The 27604-nt window shown below is 47.7% G+C and overlaps 2 protein-coding genes across 7 annotated transcripts; both read left to right on the plus strand.

Annotated features, from left to right (window-relative positions):
- The first annotated feature begins 5 nt into the window (after window positions 1-5).
- On the plus strand, window positions 6-7598 carry LOC308186246 (uncharacterized protein). Of its 2 annotated transcripts, none has more exons than XM_080608380.1 (4): window positions 6-332; window positions 2115-2175; window positions 2893-3005; window positions 3803-4370. In XM_080608380.1, the coding sequence occupies exons 1-4, from the start codon at window positions 55-57 to the stop codon at window positions 3936-3938; spliced, it is 588 nt and encodes a 195-aa protein (XP_080464506.1). In that variant the 5' UTR covers window positions 6-54; the 3' UTR covers window positions 3939-4370. The 2 variants fall into 2 exon arrangements, with proteins under 2 accessions (XP_080464506.1, XP_080464507.1); XM_080608381.1 differs by lacking the exon at window positions 3803-4370 and adding an exon at window positions 7153-7598 and having other exon boundaries at window positions 35-332.
- Window positions 5436-22631, plus strand: LOC308186240 (serine/threonine-protein kinase PAK 1-like). 5 transcript variants are annotated; one of them, XM_080608359.1, is made up of 10 exons: window positions 5436-7818; window positions 8009-8068; window positions 9636-9734; window positions 11418-11530; window positions 15340-15457; window positions 15862-15961; window positions 17706-17902; window positions 18008-18118; window positions 19379-19516; window positions 21418-22631. In XM_080608359.1, the coding sequence occupies exons 2-10, from the start codon at window positions 8018-8020 to the stop codon at window positions 21502-21504; spliced, it is 1014 nt and encodes a 337-aa protein (XP_080464485.1). In that variant the 5' UTR covers window positions 5436-7818; window positions 8009-8017; the 3' UTR covers window positions 21505-22631. The 5 variants fall into 5 exon arrangements, with proteins under 5 accessions (XP_080464485.1, XP_080464486.1, XP_080464484.1 ...); XM_080608360.1 differs by having other exon boundaries at window positions 5436-7321; XM_080608361.1 differs by having other exon boundaries at window positions 5437-5530.
- Window positions 22632-27604: the final 4973 nt, after the last annotated feature.

Raw genomic sequence — 27604 nt, forward strand, 5'->3', positions numbered from 1 at the left:
TACGTTTTCATAGGTAAAAGCGTCCCGCACCTGTGGTGATTTGCATAAACTTTCATGATCTGGGCGTGGGGGGGGCGGAGGATTAACGAGGGCCTTGCCGTGCCGTTAATTGTCCTCATTACGCTCATTTGCATACAAGCCGGCGCTTCTCGCCGCGCCGTTGCCATGGCAGCCGCTCGCCCCCTTCCCAAGATGGCGGCGGGCGACGCTCTGCCCGCCGAGCCCCGTCTCTATGGCCGGGAGGGCCGCGCGCATGCGCAGTGCGGGCCGCGGGGTTGCAGCAGCCGGAGCGGCGGCGGCAGCAGGCGGCGGCTGGGCTCGCGGACGGGGGGGTGAGTCCGGCGGGGAGGGGGGGAAAAAACGGGGGGGGTAAAATTTGGGGGGATCGGGAACCGACCCCCCCCCCAGCAGGGTGCCGAATGGGCTCGCCCGGCGGGGAGGGGAGGGGGAGCGAGGAAGGAGCGCGCGGGGCCCGCGTGGCGCCTCCCCCCCGTAAGGCGCGGGCTCCCCCCGGGCCCCCTCAGACCGGCGGCGGCGGCCGCCCCGCGAGGGTCGGTCCTGCTGCTCCGCTCCGCTGCTGCTCCGGCAGCTTCTGGGTTTGTACCATAAGCTCAAAACGAAAAAGATTAAAGGAATTCTGGGAAAAGATGTACCTATCCCGCGGACATCCCCACTGGGGCGTTTGCTAGCACATTGGAAGGAGGGAGGTTTTGGTCAAGAACTGCGGAAAGGAAAGCTGATTGATTATCGTAATATTTGGTGGCCCCAGTATAAACTAGAGGACCGAGAAACTTGGCCTGAGAATGGAACATTGCAATATAATACGATTTTACAATTGATGCTATTTTGCAAGCGGGAAGGAAAATATGATGAACTGCCGTACGTGGAATTATTCTTTTATTTGCGCCGAGAGCCTGAATGGCGGCGTGCTTGTGGAATAACGGTGCTTGAGGTTTCAACTGAGGAACGTTGTTGTGCGTGTACTAGGGAGGGACGCCGTATACAGCATCAGGCAATAGAGAATAATAAGTATTATGGGAAATGAATAATGGAAATATTGATCTGGAAGTTGCGCCGTCGGCTCCGCCGGGAGAGCCGGGACAGGGAGGGAAAAGAGAAAAGGAAGATAGCAGTAGTGATGGAGAATCCCCGACTTTAGCCTCCCCGCGTCACATAGGACCCGGCAACAGCGAAGGGCAGCAGAAACTATAAATGAACAGAGAGGGAAAATAATCGCTCCCCTCAGGCAAGGAGGGGGGACAGAAGGACCGGTATATGTTAAGGTGCCTTTTTCAGCTGGGGACTTAATGACATGGAAACAAGCAGCCGGCACCTACAGGGAAAACCCAGATAAAGTAGCCAGGGTAATGAAAATGATAATTAAAACCCAAAATCCCGATTGGGATGATCTCCAGGTGATCCTGGATACTTTGATGGACTCGACAGAAAAAGACATGGTATTGCGGGCAGCCAGAGAGAGAGCCCGAGAAGGTATACGAAATGGATTAGTGCTTGGAAATCTAGATCAAAACTTCCCCGCTGAGGATCCCCAATGGGATTATAACACGGGGGTTGGAATAAGGAGGCTGAAGAGATACCGAGATTGGGTACAAGTCGGGGTACAGAATGCCATGCCCCGGACCATAAATTGGTCAAAATTGTATAATGTCAGGCAAGAAAAAGCGGAATCGCCTTCCGCCTTTTTAGAGAGATTGAAAGAAACCGCTAAGAAATATACAGATTTAGACGTAGAGACTGAGCAAGCTAAAGCTCAATTGGCGCTCATTTTCCTGGGACAAGCCCGAGAGGATATTAGGAAGAAATTGCAAAAGTTGGAAGGTGCAGATTTGAGAAATTTGGATAGGCTGTTGGAAATAGCCTGGAAAGCGTATAATAACAGAGAAAAGGAAACGACAAAAAGGCAACAACAGAACTTATTAGCAGTAATTCAAGGGAGAGAACACGAGAGAGATCCGGTAGCAGAAACTAAAGAGCCCTTAGTAAAAATTCAAATAGGAAATAAGGAAGTAAAATTTTTAATTCATACAGGGGCCACATATTCAGTACTCAATAGATTAAGTGGTAAGATAGGGGAAAGGAAAACTACTATTGTAGGTGCCACCGGGAAGGAGGAAATACGGCCGTTCTTACAACCCCTTGATTTACGGTTTGGAGGTAAAGAAATTACGCATGAATTTTTATATGCTATGCTCTTATTGATTTATATGATTTTTTATAAGCTATTAAATCACAGGGCCGCAACTAATGAACCTGCCCCTATTTCTCTTTGGTATGACTGCGATCCAATTCATGTATTTTCATCCTTTTATATAAATATCAGTGCTTCTTTCCCCCTAGGTCTTGCTGTGATGGGAAGAAATAGAATTGTCACTTTGAAGAACCAGACGTAGGCTATGCTATTTACCTCCTCCTCCCTGCACACCTGCCCTGCTGTAGATTTCTAGAAGCACAAGAGTAAAAAAAAAAAAACAAAACAAAGAAAAAAAACATTCAAACCTAAAGAAGCATCTGATTTAAAATAAAATTAATAAGAATCATTTAGGGAATACGAAGTCTTTGATGTACCAGTCCATACTAGAGTAAAGGTATCACTGCTCTCTTGCCAAAAATAATGTGGAGTTGGCTGTCCAGCAGTGATGTAAAGATCCAGTATGAAAACAGTAATTCCCCTTGTCCTTTTTGGCATCAAATATCCAGCAAGAGTAGAAATGGACTGGCTGCAGGAATTGCTAAATTGCTGAGTAACCGATGATGAATAAGTGGCTTTCCCCTTTATTTCAATGGGGGATTAAAATGATTGACGTTGGTGCTGGCAGGTTTCTAGGGGACTCTTGTAGTAATGCTCTACTTCTTGCATTTCCTTCCCTGCAGGTTGCAATCAAACAGATGAATTTGCAGCAGCAGCCCAAGAAAGAAGTGATTATCAATGAAATCCTGGTAATGAGGGAAAACAAAAACCCCAACATCGTCAACTACTTGGACAGGTACGTCGTGATTTGAAGGGTTCACCGAGGGGCTCTGGAAAACACTTCCTTGCCACTGTCTTAAGTGATCCATCTCAGCTTAATGTAGATCTAGGACGATCTTGCATTGCTTAATGGATGTGGCAAGGTTGGGGTGTGGGTCGCTTAGTGGTCTCCATCTATATCCTAGGAGAAACAAGTGTCTGAATTGGTATTAATGGAGTATTTAGGCTCTCTTTAGAGATGCTGACAGCAATGGCATTAGCAGCATGCTGTCAGGACTCCATTTTCCAAGGCGCTCTGCCAAATTTCACCCGACAAGCCATTTCCTTCCGGATGCTACAGGAGAAATGGGAATACCTTGAACTGTGTTATTTGTTTTCCTCTTCCTCTTCTTTCCTTCTCCCTGAGCAATACTAACGTTCTGCTTGCAGAGGAGTAACCCTTCAATGTTCAGATGGTAATCGTGTCCCTGTGGCTGTCCACTGAGGTCTTCTGTGTTGTAGCATAGCAGTGGTAAGGCTGAAGGATGCGTGACACATAACTAAGCGAGGCTGCTTTCTTGAGGGTGTGTGTAAGGGAGGAAAGGAGAGGTGGCACAGAGTGGAATAGTCCTGATAGACACTAGGATAGACACTGATGCATCGTGTCAAGCCTGGATCATTCACCTTATGCTCAAGCTAGTTGCAGTGGAGCTGCAGCAGGGTTTCCAGCCTGCTGCCCTCGTCAGAAACAAGCAGTCTTGATTAACTACAGGTTTGGGTATTTGTAGGGAAAACTGTGCCTAGATGGTGAGCTTCAGACTTTAATCTTGGCAGCTCATCTTCTGAAGATGGAACGGAGGGATGTGACCCAGAATCTCTTCTGGGAATCGGAGAGAGAGAATTTGGACACTCGCTTGCTCTGCATGGATATCAAAAGCCTATCAACTGTTGCCTTAACATCTTCCTCTGATGTCCTAGCTAAAAAAAGTACTTCTCATGCTGCAGCATCCATTGTGATGCTGAATTTATATGGTGCTGTGTTCCATGTTATAAGCACGGATGTAAAGAGCTGCCTTACCGAAAGGACAAAGCCTGCTGGTGAAATTTTGAGGAAGGGGTGTGTTTGTGCAGGGAAAGTGGTGCTGGGCACTCTTAGAAACGGCAGAAATTACCTGTGCAAAATGAGCAAAGCAGAAAAGAACATTTAAGGATTGCATGTGGGCTGAAAGTGTGTATTTCTCCAGGCTGATCAGAGGCTTTGTTTTGGGAAAACTGTTTGAGATGCATGTTCTTCCTTTAGAGAGAACATCCCCGTGTACATGCACATGCCTTGTCTAGCCAATACATCCCAGCTGTAGGGTAGCTGCACGTCCTGCTGTCTTGTTTAAACTTCCAGCAACAAGAGCCGCTTCTTTTGTCCTCGACTTTCTCTCACTAAGCTTTTTCAGGGGGATTAGCTTTTGTTCGAGTGCAGCAAATGGACAGAACAGCAACGAGGGTGAACGCTGGGGGTTCTTGTGCCTATTGTGGGGCTTTGCAAGCGCAGGATCTTGCTGCTGGGCAGCTGCATCCCTCCTGCCTGCCCTAATGTGCCTGCTGGTTTCCTGAGTGCTGAGTGAAGCTGGTGTTTGAGCGCTGCTTGCTGGCTTCCACCTACTGCTGTCACAGAAGGAAGGATGTGCTGGCCGCTGTGGGACCTGTTTCCTTTTTTGTGGTTCTTTTTTGACAGTGCAGACAGGTACTCCCCCCCTTCTGAGTACCTACTGGAAGCTGCAAGATGCTCACCAGTATAAACCAGCCCTCCCATCCCTCTGCCTCAGCTCCTGGCCTTATGCAAGGGTTTCCAGTGTCTCTTACCTGCCTTTACCTCTCTTACCTACTTCCTAGTAGTTACGAGGTCTTACTAGATGTTAAGAGGTCTGGCTGGCTCACAGGCCCCCAAACACCACCGTGCAAATGGGGCATTTAGGATTCAGGCAGTTCTCTGCTGCCCTGTGTGGCACAAAGGTGTGCTGGGAAGCTTAAGCCCTAACTCAGCTGTACTTTTATTGCTGAGTGTAGAAGCATGCGTATCTGAAGACAGTGACCCTGCACAGACAAGCAGCCACTTGTGCTGAATTACCTTCTGGTCCTGCCTGTGTTTTTCTCCCGTGTGAAAGAGGCCCTCAGAGACCTGTTTCTAAATGTAGGCACCTAAAGTTAGAGGATGCCCAGCGTGAGGCAGAGCAAAGTTCTGCCTCGGGGTTTCTTTTGGAAGAGGAACCCTCGTTAACCTAACAAACCCCACAAACCCTCATTTTAGGTGATAGCCACTGTTACGGAACTGCGCTTCCCAGTAACCCCAACTCCCAGCTTGTATGTGTCGACTTCTTGATGAATTCTCCTGCCAGCAGGCAGAAGCTTGCAATTTGATTCTCTGCCGCCTCTCTCGACTCATCCGTCTGCTCCTTACAAAACGGGGCAGGTGAATTTGCAGCAGCAGCCCAAGAAAGAAGTGATTATCAATGAAATCCTGGTAATGAGGGAAAACAAAAACCCCAACATCGTCAGCTACTTGGACAGGTACGTCGTGATTTGAAGGGTTCACCGAGGGGCTCTGGAAAACCCACAAAGGGTTCACCGAGGCCTCCTTCCACGTCCTTATTGTGAACTACTGAAGCAAACACTCTTCTGCCCAGCAGCCACCAGTGGCTGAACAAAGTGCTGCACGACAAAGCACTTGCTGTCTGTGCAAAGGCTCTCTCCGCCTGCACGCATCAGGGTTATTTTCTTCAGACAATCAGTTTCAATTAATTTAATTGTTATCACTCCCAAGGCAATCTTCTCATCCCCATTAGAGCTAAAAGGTTAAGCTGCGGGGTCTTGTTGTAGGACAGTTCAGGCTCAGGGGAGAAGAAAAATACTTTCTTGTTCAGTCTTTCAAACACAGAAGATGATATTTGCCTCTCTGCAGTTAAACACATTCATTCCAAGGGGTTTTGGGGAGGTAACTCGTGACTGTATAATGTAAAGGGGTTCAGATGTGCTGGGGCCTCTGCATTCATACACTAAGAAGACGACTCAAAATTGTACGTTGGTAGTGAAGTCCAAAGAGTGACCTCAAGCCTTCATCCCTGAGGGACTGGGGTATCATGGAAGCTCTGAAAGCCTGCATTTTTTTTTGCCAGAAAGTGAATGTAGAAACCTGGCTTGTGCTGTCAAGCCCCCATTGCAGTGAATCCCAGGGTATGTGTAGGAGCAGTTTGGAGGAGCCAGACCTGCTGGTGGTGGTTGTCCTTTGGCCTGAAGAAGTCTTGCTGTAGGTGGAACTGTGTGAGACACTGCTAAACACAGCTGCTCTCCATGGAAGAGCAGATCAGACAGGTCCTGAGGCAGCTTTTGAGGAGCCAGAGCACACAGAGGACAGATCTTGTCCACATCACATCATCTCACCGGTCCATCAAGACGTGTTCTCCTCCACTGACCAGTGGAGCAACTGCGAGAGTTCCTCCTTCACCATCCGGGGATGAAAATTGGTGATTATACTTCTTGTAAGCTGGTAATGAGCTGTTACCTCTATCCATAAAAACGAGCTTTTCCTCCAATGGCATCCCCAAATATGCTGCATCTTTTGTAAGAAAGTTACACAGGAGTAGCAGGGGAGAGTCTAGTTGAGCACGGCCTCTGAAGTAGGTGTTTGGATGCACCTTAGGCAAGGACCAAGTCTTCGTAACATTGCTTGCCGAAAAGGGGAGATTTTGAAAGTGTCTTTTCCCTTCATTTTTCTAAAATGGCTTATTTAAATGTGCCTGGTTTAAGATCTTCAGCAGTAATTCAGTTCTCTGTGAACTGCTCCCGCGGTTACTCATCATGTCCTAGGTGTAGGATTCAATTAAAGGAGGCTGACATGTCAAGTAGCCCTTAAAGGCTGATCTGTATTCTCTGCTGAGCTTATCTTGCCTCAAATCAGCATCATCCTGGAAGGAGAGGGTATTTGTAGCTGGGTCAGAAACACCTTACATTCCTTTATAGTTGGGTTTCAGGAGAACAGCTCCCCTTCCCAACACATTATTGCCCTAAATCTCTTTGTCCTGCTTTCACACAGTCCCACTGTGTTACAGTCTGCAAGGACCTGGATTATAAATTATCATCTCAGTGGAGCACTGATGACTGCTAACAGATGTTTTTTCTCTAAACCCTCACAGGTTTGCACAGCAGCAAGGCATCTGGGCTGGTGAAACTCATCACAAGGCACCTGGGCTGGTGAAACTTGTCACCAGGTTCATCAGTTGTCTGTGACAACCTGAAGCTAGTCTCCAGAAGAGCCACGGACTGGTTTTCCTCATCCTTTACTTGGTGTTCAGGGCATCTCAGGTTGTCCCCTGCCCTGGCTGGGGTTTTTGCTGTCCTTAAGGGACCCTGATCCCCAAGGGCTCCAACCTGCCAGCAGGGAAAGGAACACACCAGCCATAGGGCCACAGCTGGGGATTAAAAATTAACCTAATACAAACCAGAGGTTTTGAATCTCCAAGGCAGTTTTCCATGTTCTGAGACGTGCATTTCTTGCATTTCTTGCAATTACTGTCACTGTGTGCCTTCCTTTGCTCTCTGCTCTGTTTGTTTGTTTGTTTGTTTTGTGTTTTTGTTTTTTTTTTGAGACTTTTATTCCCTGAGCTGTCCCCCATGGATGATGTGCCTTTAGTGACAACAAATACATAGAAAAAAAGTAAGGTTGCTGCTCTATTTTTCATGTCATGGCTGCTGGCCCAGGCCATATTCTATCTATCAGAGTGCAGTCACAAAGTGTGTACCCCAAAATGCTCAACTATCTGTCACCCATGAGGAGGTTTTGACCCTACAAGGCAGTTTTGGTGAGTGCTTGGCCATTTCAGGAATGTATTTACTGTAGCAATAACCGCTTCTCTCCATCCACCTGTCCTGCCTTGCCATTGTGCAGAAAGGCCTAGAGTAAAGTGACTTCCCTATACAAAAATAATTCTAGAAATGCCTCATTTTGTCATTTTGTACCAGGATGCAAATAATCTCTTCTTGCTTTCCCAGGTCCTAGCGATGTGTTTGCTTGCAGAAGGTCAGCAGCTGTACCTGCACTGGAGTCACAAGGTGGGGAGAGGGTTTTCTGGTAACCCTAACCATGCTTTAAACCATCAGCCTGTGGTGTTTCCCTGCGTGCAAAACAGCTTAGATCATAGGAGAGAGGGAGGAGGTTAATCTTAGGAGGCTTTAAATATCCATACTAATGATATCTCCAAGTGAGCTAATCACCCCAAGCTCCCTGTGCGGTCAGATGAGGGAAATGAACCCTCTGAGGATGCAAATCATCCAGCTGGTCATAGACACTTAAATTGAGATGAGGTGAATCACACCCAAAGTACCTTTTTTCCCCACTGGCTCTAAAAGGAGCCCGTGGTGACTCACTGAGGTGAGGATGTCTGCATTTAACATGTCTACATGTGGTTGCATGTAGACAAAGGCAAAGTTTCCATGAGGAGCACAGCGTAAGTCCCTGTAGCAGGACCCAACAGCTTTAAAAACAGTGGCCGCTTCCTCTGCAGAACAGAAACCTGGCTTTTCCAAGGCATTCTGGTGCCCCGTGTCTTTTCGTCTTGGGGTGGTTTTGGAAAAGCCACGTGGAGTTTGGAAGGCATAGAAACAACTCCTCAGAGAGCTGTTGCTGCAAAATGATGCTTTAGAAACCACCTTTCTTAAGAACTTCTTGAAAGCCAGGTGAGGCTTTTAAAAAAAGAGCCATGAAGCTTAGGGGAAAGCGTAATAAGATTGCAAATCTTGCAGTGGAGTGGAATAGTTGAATGTCAAAATACTCGATCCTCTGTTTCTTCATTTACACAGTGGAAACGATCAATTTTACTATCAAAAATGGGCTTCCAGAAGATCCAGAAAGCTGTAGAGCAATTTGTGGAAAACACCAACGCTGCATCCCTATGTGGAAGAGATTAGGGACTGATTATTAGGATGCTGATCTGTAGGATCTCCCTGAAGACTGGTTAGGGCCTTGGTCCAATTTCTACTCGTGTTTAGTTCTCAGCAGACAAATAAGGTTCCAAGAAGAGCCTGCCATCATAACTGCTTGGTACCAACCTGGGCAAGAAGCCACAGCACAGAATGAGCTACCCCTTCACTTTTTTTTAGTTAAAGATTAAATTCTTATTTCTGAACTACAGAAATGTTTGCAGTTGCTGAAGCCTCTTCCAAAGCAACTCAGCATAAGGAAGCTGTGCTGATGTCTCTTTTGGGTTTAACTTGGTGTTTCTGAGTTCAGCCAACTACAGAATTTAACGATAGTTGTTCATCTAGGCTCCATCTGCATCAACAGACAGAGAGAGGCATCCCTTATCATAAAGCAAGTGGAAATGGATCACCTCTGTAAATTCCTCTCTTTCTCCCGTGACTAGAGAGGGAGCCTTGAGGGCTGACTCAGGTTAGGTACTTAACTTGTAAAATCAGTTTTGCCATGCAGAAAATCCAATTTATAGCACTGTGGGTCTGGTTTTAGTCCCATTAGATCTCTTTGTCTATGAAGTGGCACAGCCAAGCTTGTGCATCCCGAATGTATTGAGTCCAAGCTGATTAAAGAAGCCTGTTAGGCAACTAGATTGCACACCCTATGCAGAAATGCCAAAGCTTATTAATGTCCTTTGTATCTCCCCAGATTGGGACTTTTCTTGTCCTGGGCTTCTCTATCACAGCCCTCTTCATATTACCTGTACTCTGGGGAGATCAGTGGAAAACAGTCCGCCTCTCGTTCCAGGTAAGAGGCTTGTTTGAAAGGAGGTTCTTTGAAAAAAACAACTGGTTTCTTGAAGTATTGTGTGGCAATCAGTGGAAAATATTCCATACGTGAAATGGTTTTCACATGGGTTTTCCTGGCAGTCTGTGCAGTTTTGTATAAACTTTTATTAAGACTTAACATTTCCCGTAGGAAGGAAGGAAGCCAAGACCTGAGGTTTGGTATCAAGCTATCTGTTTGATGTAACATGTCTCCTTTGGGGAAGTTGTATCTTTTTTTTCCCTTTTTTTTTTGGCAAACTTGTTGTAAGTGCACTGTTAATTAGCAGGTGCTGAGGGCAAGTAAATCAGATCCCTTTGGCTGGTGGGGTTACTGGAGTGAGAATTCAATCCCTACTCCGCTCATGCCAGCTCAGCAGCTTTTAGCATTAGTCCAATTTCAGTCTCCTACAACCCAGAAGAGCTTCATCCCCTGAGGATGGGAATCAGGGCTAATGCACTGGCAAAGGTTAAGAGAAAGTGTCAGCTTCTCCTCCCTTTTGCAGACTCTAGGGGAGGAGGATGGGGAGAAGGAGACACAAAATCTTTTGGGTTTCCCACAGGTGTGGTTTATTTGGGGTGTTCATGCCCTTTGTGATGCTTCAGCTGGCCTCCTGCTGCTGTTCCCAAAGGACACCAGTCTTTAACAAATCCTGTGTCCTCTCCACTAGCCCTGCATAACTATCTCAAATATCCTGGACGTCTCAGGTGGCACCTTTGTTTATGCAACTGCATCCTGCTTCTGGTCAAAAGCAGTTGGGATCAGGTGTCCAGGGCAGACAGTCTCACACACAATGACATCTCTCAATGACTTCTGCTTTTCTTCAACCCTTACATCTTAAGAGAGTTGGCCAAGCGATAGGAAAGGCTGAGGAAATTCGAGTTTGTTGACATTAGATTGATGATTTAGTTGCAGTGGAGATGACTGTTACATGGATAAGATTGGATTGGAGTAGATTGGATTAAAACTGGTGCTCTCTGGAAGGTGTTCACAGGTTATGATGTAGTAGTAAATGTGATTGTTTGCCAAACCATCCTGGACAAGGACAGACTCGTCCCTTTTGGCTGTTTGAGAGGAAAGGAGAGCTTTATACTGAAGTGAGGAGCACTCCTCAGAGCAGGGAACCAGCCTGGCACATCTCTCTCCCCTGACTCAAGATGAGTTTTGTGGATCCAACCTGGGTGTGGGAGATAATGAACTGCTGGTGTCCACAGCAGGAGCCCATCTATGAGGGAGGCTGCAGCTGTGTTGGGGCTTGTTTCTGTCTGTATCCACACTTCATCCTTTGAATAAAATCCCTTTTTCTCCTTTCTGATTCAAAATAAAGTTAATAAGAATCATTTAAGGAATAAGAAGTCTTTGATGTACCAGTCCATACTAGAGTAAAGGTATCACTTCTTTCTTGCAAAAAAAATGTAGAGTTGGCTGTCCAGCAGTGATGTAAAGATCCAGTATGAAAACAGTAATTCCCCTTGTCCTTTTTGGCATCAGCCAGAGTAGAAATGGACTGGCTGCAGGAATTGCTAAATTGCTGAGTAACCGATGATGAATAAGTGGCTTTCCCCTTTATTTCAATGGGGGATTAAAATGATTGACGTTGGTGCTGGCAGGTTTCTAGGGGACTCTTGTAGTAATGCTCTACTTCTTGCATTTCCTTCCCTGCAGGTTGCAACCAAACAGATGAATTTGCAGCAGCAGCCCAAGAAAGAAGTGATTATCAATGAAATCCTGGTAATGAGGGAAAACAAAAACCCCAACATCGTCAACTACTTGGACAGGTACGTCGTGATTTGAAGGGTTCACCGAGGGGCTCTGGAAAACACTTCCTTGCCACTGTCTTAAGTGATCCATCTCAGCTTAATGTAGATCTAGGACGATCTTGCATTGCTTAATGGATGTGGCAAGGTTGGGGTGTGGGTCGCTTAGTGGTCTCCATCTATATCCTAGGAGAAACAAGTGTCTGAATTGGTATTAATGGAGTATTTAGGCTCTCTTTAGAGATGCTGACAGCAATGGCATTAGCAGCATGCTGTCAGGACTCCATTTTCCAAGGCGCTCTGCCAAATTTCACCCGACAAGCCATTTCCTTCCGGATGCTACAGGAGAAATGGGAATACCTTGAACTGTGTTATTTGTTTTCCTCTTCCTCTTCTTTCCTCCTCCCTGAGCAATACTAACGTTCTGCTTGCAGAGGAGTAACCCTTCAATGTTTAGATGGTAATCGTGTCCCTGTGGCTGTCCACTGAGGTCTTCTGTGTTGTAGCATAGCAGTGGTAAGGCTGAAGGATGCGTGACACATAACTAAGCGAGGCTGTTTTCTTGAGGGTGTGTGTAAGGGAGGAAAGGAGAGGTGGCACAGAGTGGAATAACCCTTTGGGAGATAGAGAGAACGGGCTTATTCCTTGCTTGGAGCTGGGTTTTGTGGACCTGAACACATGCTTAGATGCGTTACATCCATGTGGGATGACTCCTTGAATCCCTGCATGTCCTTTCTGCAGCCACGAATGCTGTATTCGCTGTATAGCTCAAGGCAGTAAAAAGTAAGTCTGCAAACAAATGTGACTGCGAGTTCTGCCCCGTAGGATACTGAGGCTCTGCATAAGGGTGATGGCAGCAGTGCTGCAGTTGTCAGCTCTTTGGAGGTTGTCTGCTTCAGAAGGAACAAGTGGTGAATGTGCTTCTGTGGGGGTAGGGAGCTGCCTTTGAAAGCAGAAGAAATGCTTGCACCTCCCCTGTTTGACTTCCAGAAAACAGTCGCAGACTGTCAGCATGGAGATCTGGGATGTGCTGGAAGCTAAACAGGGCAAAAGTGTTGTACGGTGAATTGAATTCAGCATCATTTTAACACTGATGCATCGTGTCAAGCCTGGATCATTCACCTTATGCTCAAGCTAGTTGCAGTGGAGCTGCAGCAGGGTTTCCAGCCTGCTGCCCTCGTCAGAAACAAGCAGTCTTGATTAACTACAGGTTTGGGTATTTGTAGGGAAAACTGTGCCTAGATGGTGAGCTTCAGACTTTAATCTTGGCAGCTCATCTTCTGAAGATGGAACGGAGGGATGTGACCCAGAATCTCTTCTGGGAATCGGAGAGAGAGAATTTGGACACTCGCTTGCTCTGCATGGATATCAAAAGCCTATCAACTGTTGCCTTAACATCTTCCTCTGATGTCCTAGCTAAAAAAAGTACTTCTCATGCTGCAGCATCCACTGTGGTGCTGAATTTATATGGTGCTGTGTTCCATGTTATAAGTACGGATGTAAAGAGCTGCCTTACCGAAAGGACAAAGCCTGCTGGTGAAATTTTGAGGAAGGGGTGCGTTTGTGCAGGGAAAGTGGTGCTGGGCACTCTTAGAAACGGCAGAAATTACCTGTGCAAAATGAGCAAAGCAGAAAAGAACATTTAAGGATTGCATGTGGGCTGAAAGTGTGTATTTCTCCAGGCTGATCAGAGGCTTTGTTTTGGGAAAACTGTTTGAGATGCATGTTCTTCCTTTAGAGAGAACATCCCCGTGTACATGCACATGCCTTGTCTAGCCAATACATCCCAGCTGTAGGGTAGCTGCACGTCCTGCTGTCTTGTTTAAACTTCCAGCAACAAGAGCCGCTTCTTTCGTCCTCGACTTTCTCTCACTAAGCTTTTTCAGGGGGATTAGCTTTTGTTCGAGTGCAGCAAATGGACAGAACAGCAACGAGGGTGAACGCTGGGGGTTCTTGTGCCTATTGTGGGGCTTTGCAAGCGCAGGATCTTGCTGCTGGGCAGCTGCATCCCTCCTGCCTGCCCTAATGTGCCTGCTGGTTTCCTGAGTGCTGAGTGAAGCTGGTGTTTGAGCGCTGCTTGCTGGCTTCCACCTACTGCTGTCACAGAAGGAAGGATGTGCTGGCCGCTGTGGGACCTGTTTCCTTTTTTGTGGTTCTTTTTTGACAGTGCAGACAGGTACTCCCCCCCTTCTGAGTACCTACTGGAAGCTGCAAGATGCTCACCAGTATAAACCAGCCCTCCCATCCCTCTGCCTCAGCTCCTGGCCTTATGCAAGGGTTTCCAGTGTCTCTTACCTGCCTTTACCTCTCTTACCTACTTCCTAGTAGTTACGAGGTCTTACTAGATGTTAAGAGGTCTGGCTGGCTCACAGGCCCCCAAACACCACCGTGCAAATGGGGCATTTAGGATTCAGGCAGTTCTCTGCTGCCCTGTGTGGCACAAAGGTGTGCTGGGAAGCTTAAGCCCTAACTCAGCTGTACTTTTATTGCTGAGTGTAGAAGCATGCGTATCTGAAGACAGTGACCCTGCACAGACAAGCAGCCACTTGTGCTGAATTACCTTCTGGTCCTGCCTGTGTTTTTCTCCCGTGTGAAAGAGGCCCTCAGAGACCTGTTTCTAAATGTAGGCACCTAAAGTTAGAGGATGCCCAGCGTGAGGCAGAGCAAAGTTCTGCCTCGGGGTTTCTTTTGGAAGAGGAACCCTCGTTAACCTAACAAACCCCACAAACCCTCATTTTAGGTGATAGCCACTGTTACGGAACTGCGCTTCCCAGTAACCCCAACTCCCAGCTTGTATGTGTCGACTTCTTGATGAATTCTCCTGCCAGCAGGCAGAAGCTTGCAATTTGATTCTCTGCCGCCTCTCTCGACTCATCCGTCTGCTCCTTACAAAACGGGGCAGATAAGCTGTGAAGGTGGGGTTTATGGTTTTCAAGCTGATGGTTCCTTCCTTCGGGAATGTGTCATCCTGATGTATCTGTTGTGAAAGGTTGTGTTGATTTTTTTTCAGGATGGGCCCAAGAAGGCAGAAGTGGTTGGTGATGATTTTTTTTTACATGAGTTAATGCTGGTGCCTTCAACCCAGGTCTTCTGCTTCTAGGCATGAGCACACGTGCTCCCAGCAGAGAACAATATCCCAAATGGATGTGAAAAGTCACCCTCATCTCAGCTTTTTCCTATTTATCTTCCTACAGGCTTCCTACAGATGAGATTTTTCAAATGCACGATGCTTAAAAAATGGTGTTCTTGAAAAAGACCTGAAAAGTTGTACGTGGGCAACCACCCAGGACTGTCCGTGTGCCTGGGCAAGGGTAGGCCGTTGCTTCGGGTAGGAGGATGCCAGTGGTGTCAGAACAGCCCACAGCCACCTTTTTCAGTGCAAGAGCCCTTGAAAAATCATGCTGTGCACCAGCTGTTTAGGGATGCATGCTTGGACCCCGTCCTTTCCTGGTATCTCTTTCCTCTCTCTCCCAGTGTTGGAAGGAATTGTGAGCTTGTCTCTTTCTTAGCCTGGGCCCTTCCCATGGCAGAAGAAATCAGCCTTGCTTTTGTGGGCAGGAAACTTTGAACCTGCTCTTCCATCACCTCAGCCCTGTTTTCTCCTCAGCTTTCTGCACTCACCCTTTGTCTGCTCTTTCAGGTTGTGGTCAGATCCTCCAACACACAGAAGTTGCCATGAGTACCTGGTGCCCCAGTACATTTCAATATTCTGTTCAAGCCTCATGGTTCCCTGCACTTCTAAGATAGCTTTAAAACCCAGTGCGTTCTGACTCAGGAAACGGTGACATGCTCATATTTGCTTGTTCTAAAAGCTGTTTTTGGCACTTCAGCTACCTTGTAGGAGAAGAGCTCTGGGTCGTCATGGAGTACTTGGCAGGAGGCTCCCTAACAGATGTTGTGACAGAGACCTGCATGGACGAAGGACAAATCGCAGCTGTGTGCCGAGAGGTAAAGCTGCACCCACAGCCTGGGCGAGCTGTGAGGAGGAAGGGGACAGGGCTTTCTCTGATGTATTCTGCTGGAGGAGCTGTCTACAGCTTCTCTACTGCTGCAGTCATCTTCTCAGAGGATGGATTTCACTGGGGAGGTGGTGGCATGCTCCTGTTAGCTTTCACCCTAGAGTGAGGACTGCAAAATGGGGCTGGAATCCTTGCGGTTACGCCTGTTTTCTTCAGGGCTAACCTGTCCTCCTGCTGGTCCCAGTGGGGATGTCTCTGTAGCCCTGCACATACTGGATATAGAAAAGGCTCTAAAAAGCTAAGCCCGTGCTACTCAAAATGCACATTGTTAGAGTCCATAGCTGGCTAAATGTACTTAATGCACAGTAAGAACCTCGTCCTTTCTTTTTTCAGTGTCTCCAGGCTCTGGAATTCCTCCACTCGAACCAAGTTATTCACAGAGACATCAAGAGTGACAACATCCTGCTGGGCATGGACGGCTCCGTCAAACTAAGTATGAGGGGAAGAGCGCTGGTGGTGACTTTAGTTATCAACCCAGGCTTCTTCCCTGCTACGGGACAGGCCTGGTGGGGAGATGGGTGCTTGAGATGCTTGGTGCTGTGGTGGTGGAGGGTGTGTAGAAATGCTGCTGTAGGTATTTTTGTGGCATCTGTTTCAATGGAGATTGGCAAGCATAAATCCCTGTGAACTGCTAACAGACGTGCAATGAGATTTGGTGTTCATTTAGCCTTGGGCCATCTGTTTGTGTTGTGTGAAGTAACAGGATTTTAATGCACCTCCAGTCTAGAAAGCTGGGTTTTTAGGTGGAGGGTGACAAGCCTTTCTCCGTTTGTGATCCGTCGAGTCTTGAAAATACTGCAGGTACTTGGGTGATGGAGGTGGGTGGAGGGGAAGTTGCAATCTGTTCAGCTAGAAAGCATTTAATCTTACAAACCCAGTGTGTAGTAGTGTGTAAGCGATTAGAGGTGTCTAATTTCTTATACTAGGAGTGAGTTTCTATAGCTGAGTAATTGGTAACGACAGACACGGAGAAGGCTGAGGTACTCAGCAACTTCTTTGCCTCCGTCTGCGCTGGTAGATGGGCTTCCCAAGTCTTTCATTTCCCTGAACCCGTAGGTGGAGGCTGGGGGAGCAAAGTCCCACCGACTGTAAGTGCAGAGCAGGTTCGAGACCACCTGCTGAATGTAAACAGGTCCAGGTCTATGGGACCTGATGACATGAATCCCAGGGTCCTGAGGGAACTGGCTGATGGGGTTGCCAAGCCTCTCTCCATCAGAGTTGAAAAGTCCTGGCAGTCGGGCGATGTCACTGGTGAGTGGAAAAATGGAAACGTCATGCCCCTACTCTTCAACAATCAAAACAAAGAACTGAACAAAGAGCGCTACTCTTCACCAATTAAAACAATTAGGAGACTTTTCTTCTCAGCAAGAGCGGTCAGGCACTGGGACGCGTTGCCCAGGGAGGTGGTGGAGTCCCTGTCCCTGGGGGTGTTCAAGGCAAGGTTGGACGTGGTGCTTGGGGCCGTGGTTCCGTGGGTGACATTGTTCGTAGGGGGATGGTTGGACCAGGTGATCTTGGAGGGCTTTTCCAACCTTAATTTTTCTATGATTCTATGATTCTGTGATCTTTTGGAAAGTCAAATGCAAATAAGACAGGGCCAAGCAATTTCCACAGGAAGGCTCTCCAGCTTTCTGTCTTCTCAAAGAAAATAATAAGTACCAAATTAGGTACTTAAATTTATTCTGAACACAGTATTTGCTCTAGAAAGCAAATCGTTTTTGAGATGTGGTACATCTTCTGGGGAAATAATATCTGTGGGACTGAAAATACGACCAGATAATACTGGTGGGTGTGGGTGGAGGGGGGACAGACTGGGCATTGCTTTCTGTTTTCACAGACCCAGGAACAGGCTTGAGAGCATGTGTTACACAGTGTATTACAGCTGCAAAATGCTGCAGTGCCACGTTTCACAGCATCCATGTACAGCTCTTTACTGATCACCAGCCTTCACATCGACAAGTGAGCAGCTCTGTGATGTTGATGGCCTCAGCGAGTCAGATTTAGAAGCTTACTCCTGAACACCTTGTTAACCACAAAACCAGGCCTCCTTTGCAGCAGCAATGTAGCAGGCAGTGCAACAGGCTAGCTTGTACCACAGCTGTGGCATCAGTACGTGTTGTTTTTGGAGAAACCTGCTGATTTCTAACTTTTTCTTCCCTCCTTCTTTGCTTTTCCAGCTGACTTTGGCTTCCGCGCCGAGATCGCTCCCGAACAGAGCAAGCGCAGCACCGTGGTGGGGACCCCGTACTGGATGGCGCCTGAAGTGGTGACACGAAAAGCCTCCGGGCCCAAAGTGGACATCTGGTCACTGGGGATAATGGCCATCGAGATGATCGAAGGAGAACCCCCCTACCTCAATGAAAACCCCCTGAGAGTAAGCGAGTGCCTTTTTTTGCCCTCAGGCCTTCGCTGAGCCTGCTGGTTAACCTAGGCTCTGGAGGAGGCAGGTGAACCTCCGCTGTGGTTTCATCACATGCAGCTACACGTCTCCTTGGATGCTGTAGTGAGAAGATTGTGGTCATTTAAGTTAGAAGCCATGGCTGGTTCTGGGTGGCAGAGGGCACAGGCTCTTCCTGTTGCAGACCTTCAGGTAGGGTCTGAGTTAATCATGTGGTGCATCCATAATTCCCCCCCTTCTGGAGAGGCTGACAGGGGCACCTTCTGGCCCCAGAGTGCCTGGCTTCTTAAATCCTTGTGAGTGGGGAAGAGAGCTGTCCTTGAATTCGAAGAATACCACATTACTCTTTTACAAACAGGGCTTTTTCTTGCTGGTGCATTGTTCTTCTTGGCATGCTCCCAGTAAAGCTCCAGGTTTAACAAGCCTTTAGTCAGGCTTTGCCCCCGCTGGTGTCTTTCCCTTCGTATTCTTTAATGAAAGGGGAAATTCTGTCAGTTTGTAAGAATGCAGCTGTTCTTGGTGTAAGCCAGTTTTATGGCTTTTTTTCCTAAGCTAAACAGGACGAAGGGATCTAGAACAGTTCTGTTTAACTTGTTTCCACCTCTTTGACTGGAGGTGATTTTGGGAGAGAAGTGCAGCAGTGAAGAAATGCGAAAGGAAAATGTTGGTGTGGAGTTAAATGAGGATGGCTAAGCAACGGGGTGCTTTGCTCTCATTTAACTTAACTTGTTGCAGTTCCCAGGCTATCAGACCTCTACCTTGAGATGTGTTGAGCGATGAGCTCAAAAGGCCTCTGCCAGATGTCTGTTTCCTTTTAAAAGGCATCTAGCGATTTTCTTTTAAGAATAAAATTTTGCAGTGGATGAATTCTGAATTTCCTGATTCTTAGAAAATTCTTCATTCGCAAGCAGCAGCAAAACGACTCCACTCGTTTCTGTAGGGTGTTAAGTGCTGCTTGAGAACCTACTGGCCATCTTTTGTAAGGGACCAACTGCATCTTTAGAGTATTGACTTTTGAGGCCTTGTGCAATTGGGCAAAGTATCGAGAGAACAAAGCCTCCTGATTATTCAGGGGTACCTTCCCATGAGGATATAGTTATTGCAGGAGTCGAGCACTGGCAGAGCTGTGCCAGCCAACTTCCCTATGTAAACACCGTCTGGACTGCTGGTTTTGTCCTCTTAATCCCTTGAGAGGGCTGCAGGATCCAAACCCAGATTACGAGGGTAAAGCAAGAAAGGATTGGATCCCATCCACATAAAAATAAGGCCGGCAGCTCTTCTCTTTGCTGAAACTTAAGCATTTCTTCGTCACCCTGATAAGGGTTTTTGTTTTGGTTTTGTTTTTCCCCATTGAACTGTGGGGAGGGAGAGGAAAAATGGGTGCCTCTGTGAACCGCAGCTGGAGTCTGACCTTCGTAACCTCCTGTTTCTTTGGTGCTTGCTTTGCTTTAGGCCCTGTATCTCATTGCTACTAACGGGACTCCGGAACTGCAGAATCCAGAAAAGCTTTCACCCATATTCCGAGACTTCTTAAATCGCTGTCTTGAAATGGACGTGGAAAAAAGAGGTTCTGCAAAAGAGCTGCTCCAGGTAAGTGCTGGGGAACAGGACGGAATTAAGCATTCTAGAGTGAGAATAGGCATGTGGAGAAATGTCATTTGGGGTCTTAAATACTGCGTCATCTGAAGTCACAAGCACAGCAGAGATGATTTACCATGAAGAAACGAACAAAAAAACCCAAAACGAACCAACCAAAAAACCCCAAATCCATACCGAAGCGTTTACAGAGTACTTTCCTTTTTGTGCTGTACTTGCTACTGGCAGCAGCTGTGCAGCGTGTTCTGTAACCAACCTCAAATAATTGCCGTGCCCCGAGCCTGCCAACTGCTGAGCCCCTTAATTCCCGTGGCTTCTGCACGCAGCTCACCCTAACATCTGGCTGTGGTGTTGCGGTCTGGCCATGCTTGTTCCCATTTGGATAACAGGAGGGCTTCCAGCTATCGAATGCTCTGGTTGTTGCCCTTCTGGGGGAGAGTTCCCAAAGCTTTTTGGAAGGGGCACGTCTTGCATTAACTGCAGCAGTTTGGCGTGAACACATTTTGCCAGATACAGCTCTTCCTGCAGAGGTGATGGAACCAAGCTTGTGAGAAATCCTCAGTTATTTCACTGAAAACCTGGTGTCTTTGTCTGGACTCCTGGTGAAAGTGAAGGACGAAGCTGCCAGGCTTTTTACCAACACAGATGAGGAGTGTTCATGTGTTTCCTTTTGTCAAACCTCCCACGGGGGTGGAAAATGTTCTTCAGCTCTTTGTAAAATAAATCTGTGATGATGGGGCCCTCAGACCTCACCTGTGAGACAGTTGTCTCTTTTTTGGTGTTCCTTTCTTTCCTTTAGTTTGTTTACTGGGTTCAGCTTTGGGAGTGCTGCTGCCTTTCTGAGACTCTAAAGAAGCATTAATCAGCGGCAGAAAGAATGGCAGTAGATGAAAGCTGACTTTTTCTCCTGGACTTGCCAACTCCAGAGTATCAGAGAGCAGCAGTGCTGTGTCCCTTGGGGCAGGAGAACATTGGGACTGCAGCATTTCTGCCTGCCTTTACCTTTTGGCCTCGGATTTTTCCACCTCTGAAGTGTGTTCAGATTGGGTGGTTGATCCCTTCTGGTGCTCAGAAGTCCTGGGGGACTTAATTATTTTGGGTTTTCAGAACAGCTTGTGGGCTTCAGGCCTTCACTCGTCTGATTAGCTGTCTTGTGTCAGTCTCTGTCCTCAAGCTAGACTTCCTCTGCGAGGCTGGAGTATTGCAAGCTTTCCACTTAACCTTGAACACAGGGAAAACTCCTTCCTCTGTTCCAGATGTTGTGTTTTAAACCTTGTCCCCGAAACAAACTCCACATGTCCTGCAAGAAGCACTTTGTGACACCACCTACTGCTTGTTGCATGCTGGATAATCCATATTGTTTAACAGAACAGAGCACCTGGTATAGGAGATGGCCTGACTGGTCCTGTTGTGAATTCCCTGCTGTGCTCCTCAGTCCCAGCTGTTCTGAAAATTTCTAATAGCTTTAGAAGGCCAAGGCAATGTTTTCAGCAGATCTGTGGTGACAGGAAAGAAAGAATGGAGAGATGATTGCTTCAGGAAGCCCTGTGCAATGTTTTGGAACTGCACAGGTTGCTTTTACTTACACCTCCCTTCCACAAAGAATTTCCCTGCAGATTTTGCATGAATTTATTTCCTGGGAGAACTTGCTTGGTCTTGGGAGTGTATAAACTTTGGAGAAATTAGGATGTGTTGGGTGCAAAGCTCTTTATCAGTTCAGGTGAGGCCCAAAAGTCACGGTGAACTTTCTTGCTCATCGTGTCTTTTTTGTTTCACCTGCTTGGAGGTTGTTGGAGTTCATACAGGTCTAGGTCCTGATATTTTGTGTAAACACCAGGCTTTTGGGACGTGTTCTGAGAAATGTAACCTTTTTTTTTCCTTTTTCCTCTTCCTAGCACCAGTTCCTGAAAATTGCAAAGCCTCTTTCTAGTCTCACTCCTCTGATTATTGCTGCTAAAGAAGCAGCAAAGAACAGCCATTAAAGCGGGGGAGCCAGCACAGCCGTCGTGTCAAGCCTTTTAGATGTTCCCTACAGAAACCGAATTACCTGTCCCTGTCCCCTCCTGCTCCTCCTTCACAGGGGTGTTCTTAAAACTTTGATCTGCCTTGAAGGGTAGCAGATGTATCGTTTGCTGAATGTGGGAGGGCACGCAACAGGTACGCTGCTGATCTTGCGTAGTGAACTGTCTTTCCATCCTCCTTGATGGGCACGGTAGGGGAAGGGTATATTTTATGGCTGGGAAGATCTTCTGAGAACATCTGAACCTGACCTACCCGTAGCAAAGCCAGTTTGTTCTTGTATTTCTTACTGTGTTTATTTTTAAAGATAATGTGGAGCCTTTAGACCATGTTTATCTTAATAAATTAAATCTTCTGCTGGCTGGACTCTTCCTGCTTCTGCCAAGCTGCTCTTCCAGCACTGAGGCTGCTCTCTGCTTCGGATGACTTGAGGAGGGAAGGAAGCAGGCAGCAGCAATCGGAACAGCTAAAACAACTGGAAGGGGAACGAGGGCAGGACCATGCAGCCCTCCGGCAGCACCGCTGGATGCTTCCAGGGAGCAAAGAGAAAGCCTGTGTGTGCTTCTTGCAGCTGTTGGACAACTCGTGATCTTTTTGCCAAATTGCGTGAATCAAGGTCCTTCCCCGCACACTTTAGTTTCAACTCAAGTAATCAAACAGCTTTCAAAGAGTTCTGATATTCTAGAAAATCACAGGAAAAATCAACTGGGATTTCTTTTAGGGTTATTTTATTAGTGCTGTCAGGCTTCGTGGAGACCTGCCCTGTGAGAGAAAGCAAACAGAACAATTGCTCTTAGGAAGATAAGGTCTGCCTGCAAGATGATGTTGAAAACTCTTGCTTCTTAGACCAAGGCCAACAGAAAACAACCTGATCACGGACAGTGTTTTCTTGGAAGCATAGGGGCATTCATTTTTTTGTTGTTTTGAAATGAGCGAGTGAACTGATATCTTTATGCTACTGACTCCTTTGGTTGCTAATGATGCGTAAAACAACAGCAACCCTGGAACTACTAGAGAGATTGGGTGTAAACACTGGCGTCGTGTTGAACTGTATCCTGATTTTTAATAAAAGGACTGCCGCATTTCTTAACTCGGGGCTGAGGGAGGGTTGGAGAATTCACTGTCACCAGACGATTCTGTCGGATGGGATGGGTTTTCATGTTATCGTCACTGGGTGCTTACAAGTGATGCATTAAGTGATACAAGCTTCTGTGGTCCTGTGGGATAGCGAGTGGCTCTGAAGAGGAGTAACTGCACACAGAGGGAACGGATAAAAGATCTTGCTTTCTCTGTACGTATCGCTTTGGTCATTTCCAGGGTGAGTTTAATCCAGTTCTCCTCTCCCCAAAGCACTTGTGTTGCACAGAAACTCATTCCTGCTTCTTGCTGAGACCTGCTGCTGGATCAGTCCTTTCCTCCCTGCCCTGGGCTTGTGATTGAAACATATACATATATTTGTCTTTTTTGGTGTCTTCTCCCATCCTTCAGGCTACAGGGTGGCCACTGTCTGACGTGAGGCTGTAACGTCTGAAGTCCATTGCCAAATCTTCTGCCTTCCTCCCCTTGTGTACATTCTTCATCTTCATGTAATATGGAGAGTTTCCCCTCGCAAGATGAATTCCTTGGGCAGAGCAGCAAAGCTGCCAGCCCTGGGGGGAACCTGATCTCTTGATGAGCTCCTCTGCTCGGGGCTGGGGTGGAGATCGGGAAAGGGAAGGCCACTACCCTCGGATAATTCTCTTTGGTGAGGAGTTTGGTTTTATTTTCTGTGCAAGTCTCAAATGCCATGCGTGGGGTAGATGGGAAGGAATGATGGGCTAGATCTCACTAGGTCTAAAATCTAATGTGGCTCTGGTCTTACTGACCCATCAATTGCCTTTTTTTGACAGCACAGGATTAAACCTGATCCATGAATGTACTGAGTGTTGCTGACTTCCCTTCGCCTTCCCTTCGCGCTCCATCCTTGGCACCGCTTTGAGATGGGAGTGGTAATGCAGATGTGCCCTACCTGCGAGCAAATCCGTCAGCTTATTTTTCTGCAGGAGGAAAAATGGTAAAAAGGGTGACTTGTGTTTAAGTTACTCTCCTGGATTCTCTGTTGCCTATTGGAAAGCAATCTGCAGGAGTGACTATTTCTCCATATCCTTAAGCTCATGATGTGCTTCTGTCTCATTGACTTCAACTGTGAATTGGTCCTTACTGGTTTGGTAAGGACTGAGAGCTGTGCACTGGGAAGCTGTAAGACAGCGGCTGTAGCCCTGTCACCACCTCCTGTTTTTATTTTACCATCCTGCGATGCGAAAGAAGTTGACTTGCTACTGTGTGCCTAGCCCCAGTTCCAAGTTGTCCTGGTTCCAGTTAGGACAGAGTTAAGTAGCTCATAGTAGCTGGTAGGGTGCTATGTTTTGGATTAGGATGAGAAGAGCGCTGATAACATGCTGATGTTTTAATTGTTGCAGAGCAGTGTTTACACCAGGCCAAGGACTTTTCGGCTTCTTGCTCTGTCCTGCCAGCGAGCAGGCTGGGGGTGCAGCAGGAGCTGGGAGGGGACAGACCCAGGACAGCTGACCCAAACTGGCCAAAGGGGTATTCCATACCATCTGACGTCATGCTAAACAATATATAGGGGTGGCTGGCCGGGGTGGGGGGGCCGGCTGCTCGGGGATAGGCTGGGCATCGGTCAGCGGGTGGTGAGCAATTGCATTGTGCATCACTTGTTTTCTTACACATTATTATTGTTAATACTATTACCATTATCACTATTATTATTATTATTGTTATTATTATTTTCCTGTCTTAATAAACTGTCTTTATCTCAACTCACCGGCTTCACTTTCCCGTTTCTCTCCCCCATCCCAGAGAGGGAGGGGGGAGGGTGAGCGAACGGCTGTGTGGTGTTTAGCTGCCAGCCGGGTTAAACCACAACAGTCCTTTTGGCGCCCAACGTGGGGCCCGAAGGGTTGAGATATCGACAAATCTGACCAGAGTGTGTTAAACTAAAATTGGTATAAGTATTGGACCTGCTTAATAGTTGCTAGTCACGATGTTGATTGCCTTAATCTCCAGTCTGCTGTACCTGTATTCCAAATTGAGTTTTATGGTGCGTTACTTTCTGTATGTGCTCCCTGTTGCACTGTTTATCCTTTCCGGGCCCTGGTTTAAGATTGTTATGGTACTGTGCGGTGTAACAGTGGCTTATGAAATGATGAAATATCTGGTCACGACTTTAACCTGGTATTTGTACTCAGCACTGACGTCAACTCTATACTTTGGAACCCATATCTCGGAAACTATTAGCAATTACACCTATTGCCTGTTTTCGTCAGGGAGCCAATCTGTGAAGGGGACAGGGGAAGACATGTTTCCCTACCTGTTCACTCTCCCTTTCTCCTTCACCACCACCCTCTTATCCCCCGAGCTAGTTACGGTGGTTCTCCGAGATGTTGAATATCCTTGGGATACTCAGACCAGCCTGCTCTTGTTGTTATGTCTCCTGAATGCGCTTCAGATTTTGTGGAGGGTTAAACAACTACTTAGGAATCTCATCCGGAGATCTGTCTTGAGGCGGGATAGTTGCGAGTGGCAGGGAGTGTGGGAGGATATGGGCAGGTTTCTAGAGCAGTGGTCACCTCCAGTGTTTTGGACATTCACCCCTGAACAACTGCAAAATCCTAAAAGCTGGCAGAATGCTTGAAAAAAAGGTGTCATGACTCTGGCAGTTCCAAAGTGACACAAATCACTGTAGCGTGCTGGGGTCTGGCTTGTGCCTATCGAGCTGCAATTGATGCTATTAGCAACCTAGCTCCAGCTCCTGCAGCCGCTCCAGCTGCAGCTCCTGCAGCCGCTCCAGTTCCAGCTCCTGCAGCCGCTCCAGCTCCAGCTCCTGCAGCCGTTCCAGTTCCAGCTCCTGCAGCCGCTCCAGCTCCTGCAGCCGTTCCAGCTCCAGCTCCTGCAGCCGCTCCAGCTCCAGCTCCTGCAGCCGCTCCAGCTCCAGCTCCTGCAGCCGCTCCAGCTGCAGCTCCTGCAGCCGCTCCAGCTGCAGCTCCTGCAGCCGCTCCAGCTCCAGCAGCCGCTCCAGCTCCAGCTCCTGCAGCCGCTCCACCTCCTGCAGCCGCTCCAGCTCCTGCAGCCGCTCCAGTTCCAGCTCCTGCAGCCACTCCAGCTCCAGCTCCTGCAGCTGCTCCAGCTCCTGCAGCCGTTCCGGCTCCTGCAGCCGTTCCGGCTCCAGCTCCTGCAGCCGCTCCAGCTCCAGCTCCTGCAGCCGTTCCGGCTCCTGCAGCCGCTCCAGCTCCAGCCCCTGCAGCTGCTCCAGCTCCTGCAGCTGCCCCAGCTCGTGCAGCTGCTCCCACTCCTGTGGCTGGGTCAGAGAAACGAGCTGTAGCAGTGCAAGTTGACCCCGCAGACGGTATTCCAACCCCTGTGGCAGACCCTGTGTCTGGGTCAGAGAAACGAGCTGTAGCAGTGCAAGTTGACCCCGCAGAGGGTATTCCAACCCCTGTGGCAGACCCTGTGTCTGGGTCAGAGAAACGAGCTGTAGCAGTGCAAGTTGCCCCTGTAGACAAGGTGAAAAAATGGTATAGAGGCTCAGGTCGTTTAAAACGCAGACAGTCTTCTGCTAAGTCTGGGCGTAGTGAAGACGAGGCTGGGCCATCAAAGGTGCAGGAGACTGAAGATGAGGATGAGGATGGCGAAAAATCAACAGTAACTACCCGGACTCCATACCAGCCATCAAAGGTGCAGGAGACTGAAGATGAGGATGAGGATGTCGGAAAATCAACAGTAACTACCCGGACTCTACACCGGCCATCAAAGGTGCAGAAGACTGAAGATGAGGATGAGGATGTCGAAAAATCAACAGTAATTACCCGGACTCTATACCAGCGTGAGCTACGAGATGTGCGAAAAGATTTTGGTCGCTGTATAGGCGAGCAGCTTGTCACCTGGCTGCTCCGGTGCTGGGACACGGGAGCCAATTATGTGGAATTGGAGGGCAAGGAAGCCAGGCGGCTGGGATCCCTTGCTAGGGACGCATGCATTGACAAAGCAATTGGAGATGGAGCACAATCTCGCAGCCTCTGGAGGCGTCTCCTGTCAGCTGTGAAGGAAAGGTATCTCTTCAAGGAAGAACTCGTATGTTTACCAAGCAAATGGACCACCATGGAGAAGGGAATTCAGTACCTGAGGGAATTGGCCGTACGGGAAGTAATTTATAAGGACCTAGACGACGCACAAACATCCGCAGATCCAGATGCAGTCCGGTGTACAGTACCCATGTGGCGGAAGTTTGTACAGAGTGCCCCATCATCATATGCCAGCTCATTGGCAATAATAGCCTGGAAAACGGAGGAGAATCCCACAGTGAATGAAGTGACTAAAATGCTCCGGCAGTACGAAGGAAATCTCTCCTCTTCCCTAAAGGCCTGTGTCTCAGCTGTGGAGAAACTCTCTGAAGAGGTCCACCAACTTAAAGAGAATTTATCTTCCCCTTCACCTGAACGAACCAGTGTCCACCAGCTAAAAGAGAATGCTTTAGAGAAACTTTCTGAAAAGATCCACCAACTTGAAGAAAGATTATCTTCCCCTTCACCTGAACGAACCAGTGTCCACCAGCTAAAAGAGAACGCTTTGGAGAAACTTTCTGAAAAGATCCACCAACTTGAAGAAAGATTATCTTCCCCTTCACCTGAACGAACCAGTGTCCACCAGCTAAAAGAGAATACCTTGGAGAAACTTTCTGAAAAGATCCACCAACTTGAAGAGAGATTATTTTCCTCCCCACCTGTACAAACCAGTGTCTCAGCTATTAGGGGTAAACGTTCATCTATGCAAGGAAGACAATATGGTGGGCACACACACCGCGCCACCCTGTGGTTTTACCTACGTGACCATGGAGAGGACATGAGAAAATGGGATGGAAAATCTACTGCGACCCTAGAGGCACGGGTACGTGAATTGCAAAGGAAAACAATTGGGAAAAAGGAGTTCTCTGAAAGGTTTGCTGCTCCAACTTCCAGCAGGCAGTCCTTTAAACACAGAAATGAAGATTCTGACCAGGACTAGAGG

This window comes from Anser brachyrhynchus, assembly GCF_964034855.1.
Source record: "Anser brachyrhynchus genome assembly, contig: SCAFFOLD_339, whole genome shotgun sequence".
Taxonomy (NCBI): domain Eukaryota; kingdom Metazoa; phylum Chordata; class Aves; order Anseriformes; family Anatidae; genus Anser; species Anser brachyrhynchus.

Excerpts from the sequence above, each read along its gene's own strand:
- LOC308186240 (XM_080608358.1), top strand. The coding sequence starts at position 7,952 with ATGCCTCATTTTGTCATTTTGTACCAGGATGCAAATAATCTCTTCTTG. Across the intron at positions 11,531-15,339 it reads ATCGTCAACTACTTGGACAG|CTACCTTGTAGGAGAAGAGC; the intron begins GTACGTCGTGAT and ends TTGGCACTTCAG. Across the intron at positions 19,517-21,417 it reads CTGCAAAAGAGCTGCTCCAG|CACCAGTTCCTGAAAATTGC; the intron begins GTAAGTGCTGGG and ends TCCTCTTCCTAG.
- LOC308186246 (XM_080608380.1), top strand. The coding sequence starts at position 55 with ATGATCTGGGCGTGGGGGGGGCGGAGGATTAACGAGGGCCTTGCCGTG. Across the intron at positions 333-2,114 it reads CTGGGCTCGCGGACGGGGGG|GGTGCCACCGGGAAGGAGGA; the intron begins GTGAGTCCGGCG and ends ACTACTATTGTA. Across the intron at positions 2,176-2,892 it reads CCTTGATTTACGGTTTGGAG|GTTGCAATCAAACAGATGAA; the intron begins GTAAAGAAATTA and ends CCTTCCCTGCAG.